General features: G+C 39.8%; 1 protein-coding gene across 1 annotated transcript; it reads left to right on the top strand.

Moving 5' to 3' along the window:
• The first annotated feature begins 6,262 nt into the window (after nucleotides 1-6,262).
• cd93 (CD93 molecule) lies at nucleotides 6,263-9,285 on the top strand. The gene is made up of 2 exons (XM_008302674.1): nucleotides 6,263-8,660; nucleotides 8,694-9,285. The coding sequence occupies exon 1, from the start codon at nucleotides 6,336-6,338 to the stop codon at nucleotides 8,079-8,081; it is 1,746 nt and encodes a 581-aa protein (XP_008300896.1). The 5' UTR covers nucleotides 6,263-6,335; the 3' UTR covers nucleotides 8,082-8,660; nucleotides 8,694-9,285.
• The last annotated feature ends 54 nt before the right edge of the window (nucleotides 9,286-9,339 follow it).

The raw sequence follows: 9,339 nt of genomic DNA, 5'->3' as shown, positions 1-9,339 counted from the left end.
TTGTCTCATGAATACTGGCTCATTCCAAGATCACAAGAACAAAAAAATACTCCTTTAAATATGTTTTTTCCTCCTTAAGTGAACATTTTTATTTTCCTAGTTATGTTCAGGACAACCTGCTGATTTTACTTCTACTTAACATTTTAATTTATTTTTCTAAGTTGCTTATGGAATAATTTGATATCACTACTACTCCTTAGTGGCAACATTTTCTTGTATCTTCTTTTTTTAAATTTATGTTAATAATAAAACAAGATCATTATCTAACCATAAAACTGTCTGTTTCAGTATTTATATCCTGTTGAGCTCAAAACAAGTCTTTCAGTTCTTCCATAAACCAGAGCTGCTTTGGAAGAACCACATGAACCATAAACCCTTTTTAAACAGTCTGAAGGAGAAAAAAAACGGAAATTAAAAATAGTTTTTTAGTTAAACAAAGGAAGGTCTGCTACTGATTAACCTGAAGAAATATCAGAATCTTGTATTATTCCACTCTTCAATCAATATGCAACACATCACCTTTAAAAAACAAATAAAAGGTCCCCTGGCAATGACAGAATTTATTTTATATTAAGCTGTGAGACTTTTTTTTTTATTATTATTACAAGGTGTGTGTGTGTTGTTTTTCAAATGAAAACTTCTTTGGAAGTGTTCACAGGAACTATTAATCTGATATCACTGCCGCCCATAAACCACAAGATATAATCTGCCAACCCCTGAAGGTAATTTTCCATTTCTTGGCTTTAGAGGACATCAAAATGCTTTGAAAAACACAAATGGGAAGCTCTGTGAAATTTCACAATGACACTACACAGAGTTTCTGCCTTTTTTCTTTTTCCTAAAGGGAGACATTAGACATGTGGGTCCTGCCTTTGTCTCTCCATAGAAAACATAAATAGATGAAAACAAGCAACCATCATCCACCTTATAGTTACACCAGCTAAGCTTCACATTTATAAACCCATAAACCGGATTGATAGCTGCTGATCTAAGCTCCATGTCAGTCCATTCTCTACAAATGATAAATTCTGTATCTATTTACAGTCCTGGTATTACTGGTTTCGGCCTGTGGAGGGTGTTAAAGGAACCAACTGCTGGTTGTGACTTCATCCATCCATCAGCTGTACCTGCTTTATCCAGCAGAGGGTCCCAACCGACGTTAGGCCAGAGGGGTTGCACACCTTCACAGGGCAGAAGTTAAGAGTCTCTATATTTAAAACACAGGCCCATTTCTTACAGTAAACAACCTCTGATTTATAAACAGTGTACTTCAGTGTTCTTTATTAAAGGGTAACTCTTAAAAAAAAAAAATTAAGTAATTAGTCTTTCTGTCTCTGGTGATTTCCTCCCTGTGACTACAACACTGTGAATGTGTGTGTAGGTGTGTGTGTGTGTGTGTGTGTGTGTGTGAGCACAGAGGTGTTTTCCTGTGATTGAATTCTGGCCATTTCCCACCATTAAACAAATACAGGAAATATTGTGTGCATAATGTACTACTTCACAACACGCTGAGGCTACTTAAAAACATGCTTTTCTACTTTACAGTATGAGGCCATAACAGGATCAATATGAAAAGCAACACCTTACCGGTCATTTAGTAATTATGTGTAAGATTTAACATTATTCAGATTATTTCTAGATGAAAATCTGCATCTTGGGGTTTCTAATACATTTGGAAAGTAAAATATAATGTGTCTCCTTCAGCATGCAGGTCGTATAGCTAAATTGCTTACATCTAACATATGGATATTTTATCTATCAATCCATTACAGCTCTCACATTGTTATAAGAAAACTGACACTTCAAAAAGACTGAAGTTACTGTGGCTGATTAGATCTCTGGTCAGGTTGTAAAAGTTTATGTACTATCCAAATAACACGAGTACAATCTGTACTGCCCTGACAGATGAAACTATGAAGACAATGAGGAAGCTGTCAGTCAAACACCAGTGTGAACACGCTCACGTACATCTGATCATACATCGAGCTAAATGTTGTATAAAATTCTGTAGATTTAATTTTAAATGGGGAAAACATGTGTTTTGCCAATTTAGCTACAGTTATTCTTAATGACAGAATATTATGTAAATTTAAATCTCTTATTTATAAAAGCATTACTTTGTTAAAGCTTGTTTTTCAGCAAGTAAAGTGTCATTTAGACAGTTTATTATATTCTTTTTGCTGAGCCTGTTCCGTTCCATCAGACTGGATGGAAGCTGGATGTTCTGATAGGCTTAAGTCTGCTCATCACCTGGCTAATATCATGTTTGGGGCAGCTCAAGGGAAGTCAGACTTGTCCCATAGTGTGTCTGCTAAAAACGAAATCACTAAAACCCAACCAGACAGTGAATAAAAACAAAAGTTAAGTCTAAGACTAATGGTCCCAGTCCAGACATGAACACCCATCTCCATGGTGAAAGTCTAGAGTGACTTAAACTGACTCCTACCATTACATGGTCTTTGTGCCGTATAGTTTTTCATTTTTGCGGGACAGTGTTTGGGTCATTAAAGTGCTAAAAGGTCAGTCTCAGTAATATCCACTTTAAAGCAGGTTTCTTATGTCTGTATTTGGCTGCATTCATCCTTCCCTCAGTTCTTACCAGTCCTCTTGTCATTGCAGCTAAGAAGCACCCCTTTCACATGATGCTGCCACCACCATGCTTAACCATTGCAATGCAGGTGATGAGCAGAAGATGTAAGGGTTGGAGTTCTGTCCATACAGCTTGTTTTTTTTTTTTTTTGCCTCATTAGATCAGTGATTCTTCTTCCTCATGCTCTCAGAAACATTTCAGTGCAGTCTGACAAACTCCAAGCAGGCTGTTAAATGTGTGCACTATACTTAGCTTCCATCTTCCTGCTCTACTATAAAAGTCTGATAATAAGGTGCTGCTGAGATGATCATCCTTCCAGGTTCCCTCATCAGTGGCCTTCTAAAGCTTTGTTGGAATGACCTTTGAGTTCTTGGTCATCTCCTTAATCAAAGGTCCTGGTGATATCAAATATATTTTATTTCACAGCTATATTTGAAATGATTTAATACCCTCCCCCAGTTCTACGCCTCCTAATCAGTAAGGTCTACAGAGAGTTCCCTGGACTTCATGGCTTTGATTTTGTCACGCAGTCTGAATTGTGTGACCTTGAGCACAATGTATGCCTTTCTAAACCTTGCTCAGTCAGTTCAGTTTGTCACAGTTGGAAAAGCTCTGGACAGGAACAATTAATGGAAACAGTGTGAACACAGTTTGTAGAGCCTTGGTAAGGGCTCTGAATACCTTTATAATTGAGATTTCGATTATTTCTCATTTCCAAAGAATTTTAAAAACATGGTTTTTGATTGTCATTACAGGTTACTGAGAGTAGATGGAATGTGCAAAAAGTAAAGAGGTCAGAATACCTTTGGAGGCAACTGTAATTAAACTCGCATGCAAACTGTTACTGAGCACAAGCAGAGCTGTTATATGAGTCTGGACTTGTGTTTCTTCTTGAATACCCAGAGCTGATGCCTATCTTGTTTATTACTCAACAATGTTTTGGCTCCAGTTACACTGTGGTGAAGGACCGAGAATATTTGAGTTTGTTTCCTACAAAAAAGCTGACACAGTGGACAGGAGGGCATTAAGCTGATAGCAGTATCATCAGACATGGAAGAATCTGTCTTTTTCTTTTTTCATTTCTTTGAAGTGGACACTAATTAACTGCCTGTGTGAGCTCGATGGGTGGAGGAGTGTCTGACTCACTTTCCTGTGATTGTAGCTGCTGCACTTCCTGCATTTAAACAAATACAGGAAATATCTATGTTCACATGAATGTCCTTGGCACTTGCTGTTCAAAACAGTACATAAACATACATAGGTGGTGGTTATGCATGTTAATGGTCGGGGCTGTGTCAGGTCAGTGTGCACGTGGTCAGGAATCAGAGAAATCCAACAATTATTCTCAAGGGCAAAGCTAGCCCTCACAGAGCCAATAGTAAAAAAAAATGACTTATGTCCTGTGTGGCAAACTTTTTCTAGGATTTTTATAAAGATGTCCCACTGAGTTAAGTTGTTCTCCATCTTGCTGTATTATTAAATTTAAATTTTGCTTGTTTTAAAAGTGGTGGCGGCAGAAGTATTGGGGCACTTTACATACGTAAAATTCCCAATATAGTTTACTTAATTAAAAGCACAGATACAGCGATGAATAACACCCCATTACAACTAAATGTCCTACATGACAGGATAGCAGATGGAGAACAGACAAACAATACATAAGAGAACATTAGACACTTCGAGGATCGGCGAGGCCAATAACTGCAGATCAGAGACGTGTAGCTTCAGATCCACAGACACCTGCGGAGAGAACAAAACACAAACTACAGGAGAGAGAAGACACAAGGTTACTGACATACAATAGTGGTGTGCAACTGAATGGGAGAGAGAGAGAGAGAGCGAGAGAGAGAGAGAGAGAGGTGCTCAGTGCATCATGGGAAGTCCCCCAGCAGTCTGAAATTGCAAGTATGAAGTACAACTACCTAAAAACTGTGCTTAAGTAAAGCACTTGAGTAGATATACTTAATTATTTTACATCACTGTGAAAAAATAGACATCTTTTACAGTTTCTCTCAGTTGCTTTGGTTCATTTCTCAAATCATTCTCGACATTAAGTGCATTTCTCAAAACAATTTGTACAAATAGCAAAACACCATGGATTACCTGCAAAAGGCAGTTACTTGCTCAAAATCCTTAGTTCATCTCTCAAAACTAAATATCTGTGTCAATGAACATGTCTGTGGCATTAGAATGACAAGTCCTTGTGTCATTGTGTACGGATAAGACGGTCAGATTGTTTAGTCATGTTGTCAGTATAACAGTGCACTCTGGAGGGATGTTCTGATGTAAACTATGGCTGACGTTTTGATGACAGTTATTGTAAATTGTGAGTTACACCTTAGTGTATGTGGGAGATTGATTGCAAGAGACTGGACAAGATTCACATTTAGGCTTTGACTGTTTCTACTGTAATTTGTTGACAGATCATGTCACTGTGATACAGAAAGGAAAAGACAGCACTGCTTAGCACAAAGAGAAAAACAAAAGTAGAAATGTGAACATAGGACAGTCTCCTTAGGAAAAACTGTACATGCAGTGCTGTAGGAATTACAGTGCAGTCTTCCTCTATATTTACCAGTTGATGGTTCATAAGATGCACCTTTGAGCTATTCCAGAAAACTGCTCTATCATTGGTTGATCTCTGTAATGCTACACACACTTTGCTTTATTAGAGAAAGATTCACCTGTGAGCAATTTACTAATTTAGGACAGATTTAGAAAAAAAAAGTCTGATAGAAACGTATAGAAACATGCTGGACATACTATAACAACTTGTTCAACCATTTTGCATGTAAAGACTTATGCCATGAACTAATGCCTAAGTGTTGTGGGAGTGAGACTGTTAAACAGAGACTCATTATAATACATTTTGATCAACATAAGCAACTGATAATGCAGGAAACAGCAGAGAACTGTACATAATCATTTGCATGGATGTACCAAAGCATTTAGAAGCTGTTCAAAGAAATGAAAAACTGATTTTTTTTATGTGCACAAGTGACACAATGTTGTGAAGATTGAACAAGTAGTTTTGAGAATTTCAATTCTGATCTGAGAAATGTACCAAAGCGCCTGAGAAAAACTATAAATCAGTGTATGCATACAGAGATACATGCAAACATAATTCCCACTAGAAACACACAACTTGTCTCCTCAATCAGTTACACAATAAATCAAATCAGTGATAAAAGTTTTACATGCCTGTGTGCAGACAAAATGCCATATTAGGTAGTAAAATATTTATGGCTTTGAATGGTTTTGATATGAATATTGCTGCTATAAATAATGAGTGAAGGTCAGCTGTAGTCAGCGTGGCAGCAGGGTGGCAAAGGTCACAAGTTCCTTCCCCTGCAGCAGCTATTGTGTGTCCATCCACAGCACCCATTTGTAATGGCAAAGTGTCCCAAAGACTCTGACCCCCACATGTTCATGCATTGTAAGGAACCACAATTAGGGGAGTCAGTTTAAATGCCTGAAGCCTACCGGGGCCGGAGACATCTGGAGATCCAGTCAAAACACTGCAGAGCCTTTCATTGTTTTCTGCTTCAAACCGGAACCGGTCAGCAGGGGAGAAAGAAAGAGCCCATAACTGCTGCTAAACATGATTTCCGTCTTTAGTTTGTGGCCCAAACAGGATGCTGGAGCATGAACATTACTTTCAGACCCACTCCACTTGTTCTTTGGCTACGAATGGACGACCACATATCGGTCTCATTTTGCCCTAAAATTCCCAGGGACCTTCTGGATGTCAGCTAATGTCTCCATGGCAATTATGTTGTTGATTTTTCTACTGCAGCTCATCAGCAGCTTTGAGGGTTTATCGGGAGCCGAACATGAAACGCTGTGCAACTCTAACGCCTGCTTCACCCTACATATGGAGAGGGCGAGCTTTGAGAAGGCCCAGCAGAACTGTGAGGATAATGGAGGTAATCTGATGACAGTCAGAGACGGACATGAAGAGGATGTGCTGCACTCACTTCTCTCTCTGTTACAAGGACAACATCAGGAAAGACTGCTGAAAGTTTGGATTGGATTAAAACTGCACAGAGAGGACTGTGTGTTGCCTGACAAGATTCTCCGAGGGTTTAAATGGGTATCAGGGAAGGAAGAGTCCAACTACGCCAACTGGAAAAAAGAGCCTGTCTCCACATGCACAGAGGAGAGATGTGTAAGGGTTGATTACACTTTTTCCGGTCAGAACCAAATGAAATGGACTGCTGGGCCTTGTAAAAACTCTGCTTTTTATGCATGCAAGTTTTATTTCAAGGGGATGTGCAAGCCTTTGGCTCTGCTGGGGCCTGGACAAATAACATACACGTCACCCTTCTCAAAAGAGCCACAAAGAAGTGAAATGAAATCATTTCCAATCGGAACATATGCAAATATTCAATGCAGTAACCAGCAGTTTCACTACTCTGTGTGCAGGAATTTGGATGATACCTATAGCTGGACTGACCCTGGCCCGTTTTGCAAAGCTGGAAAGCAAAACTGTGAAATCAACAACGGAGGATGTGAACATGTGTGCCATCAAGACGCAGACGATGTTCGATGCTCTTGCAAAGAAGGTTACGACCTGGAAGAGGATGGACTGACTTGCAGCATTAAGGACTTGTGTGGTCCTGACACCTGTGAGCATCAGTGCGTGATTGGGGAGTCAGGATATTCCTGCAGATGTCCAGATGGGTTCAAACTGAATGAAGACCAGCGCAGCTGCTCTGACATTGATGAGTGCCAGTCACAGGCCTGCGGGGATCATTTGTGCTCAAATACACACGGCAGTCATACGTGTGTGTGTAAAGACGGTTACCAAATGGTGGATGGTGAATGCAGCGATGTGGATGAGTGCGTGCAACCAAGATGCGAGCACAGCTGCTTGAACAGCATCGGATCTTTCTCCTGTTACTGCAATGAGGGCTTTGCTTTATCCAGAGATGGCCACTCCTGTGTGGACATTAATGAATGTGTCAGTACTCGCTGTTCAGCTGAGTTCACATGCATCAACACTGCAGGCAGTTTCAAGTGCACCTCCACCAAAGGCTTCCACCTGGAGAGCGATGGATCTACTTACTCTCCACATGTGACCGTCCCATCAGCTACCTCACCTGATGACTCAGCTGATGAGGAAACACAAGAAAATTTCACCGAGTCTTTAACCGGAACCACGGTGGAGCTCCAGCACCAGTCCCCCCACACTGACGCACCGCTTCCACACCTGGTCAACGTTACGCACCGTGACGAGCAGAGCAACTCGTCCTTGGCCACAAGCTCTGCCAAGACCAGCAATTCCAGGGTGATAGTCTGCGTCCTCGGCTCAGTCATTCCCCTGCTCGTGCTGGTCGCAGTGACTCTGTTTATTGCAATTTTTCGATGCAGTCGCACCAAAAAAGAGGCCAAGAAGAAGACCACTGCAGATGGCTACTGCTGGGTGTCCTCTGGTCTGGATCCACGTTTAGAGAAACTGTATGAGTCCATCTTGACTGACGATCTATGACCTACTGTCGACACAGAAGACTGTTTACAACGATTGCTGTGCTTATTTATGTAATTTATGTTCTTGCAACCTTTCTTTGGTTTGACCATATACTGCCATCTGTTCTAAATAATAACATATCAAATCACAAATCAGGAATCTTTGTTTCCCAGGATGCTTTTGACCTGGTTGAGTAAAATCACAGTACGTAAAGATAGGTGAAGAGGAAAAAGAAGAAAAGTATGGTGAATGTGGCTGTTGAGAGGAAGTGCAAATGTGTGCAGGTGATGTTGATGTACAGGCGTTGTTCTGAAGGGGAAGTGGGGCCTCTGGGTGTAGAGACCGACAGGGCGGTGTCTGTTATTTCACTGGCACCGCAACAAAAAGGAAATGTAAATACAGTTTTAACTGAGAGAAAGTTGTACCAGAGTGTATTGTTGAAAGATGGCATTCTAATGTTAAGACCAGTAGTTTATTTTGTAATGTCTCACATCGGACCAGATTATCTGCTGCTACACCAACAGATATGTTTGAGTAACGTATGTAAACCTGTGACCACCTCCTGGCCAGAAAACATCTTTACTGCATCCTTCACATGAAGTCAGAAGAGGATGTTTAGATATTATACCACAGGGCAGAGGTGGAAGAAATATCCATCATCATTTAGTCAAGTAGAAAGTAGAAGTACCTGTCAAAATCCAATTTTCACACAAGTTAAAATACAGATACCTACATTTTACAACTAAATGCACCGAAAGTATCTAAACTGAAATTAGTTGATAAGAAAGGCCCTGTTGGTGTTATTTTGCTATACAATCAGATCATTACAGTATCACCGATGTTTTGACAGCTATGTTTTGTTGTTGCTGTTTGATGGAATCAGATATTAACTATGTGCAGTGGAGTAAAGAGTACACCATTTACATCTCAAATTTTATAAAGCATAAAGTAGCATAAAAGTGAAACATGCAAGGAAGTACCTCTCAATTGTACAGAAGCACAGAACCGACATAAATGAACTTAGTTACTCCGCCTTTGCCACAGAGATGTATTTGTTCAAACCCCAGTCAAACATTTGTTTCTCACATCTGACTGCGCTGGTCTGGAAATGTGTTGATGTAAATATATAAACTGTCCATCAAAGTATCAAATGAATGTATGTTGTGTGAAGATAAAGTCATTCTATCGGAATTAAACTAAATAAACTGTTTGTTTTAAAGTATGAGTATGTGGATATTCATGTTATTGTTATGTTTCAAAGAGAAATGCTTCTTATATA

Source organism: Stegastes partitus, unplaced genomic scaffold (genome assembly GCF_000690725.1).
Source record: "Stegastes partitus isolate 25-593 unplaced genomic scaffold, Stegastes_partitus-1.0.2 Scaffold1854, whole genome shotgun sequence".
Taxonomy (NCBI): domain Eukaryota; kingdom Metazoa; phylum Chordata; class Actinopteri; family Pomacentridae; genus Stegastes; species Stegastes partitus.
The sequence above is the reverse complement of the archived record's forward strand: the minus strand, read 5'-3'. Positions and strand labels throughout refer to the sequence as shown.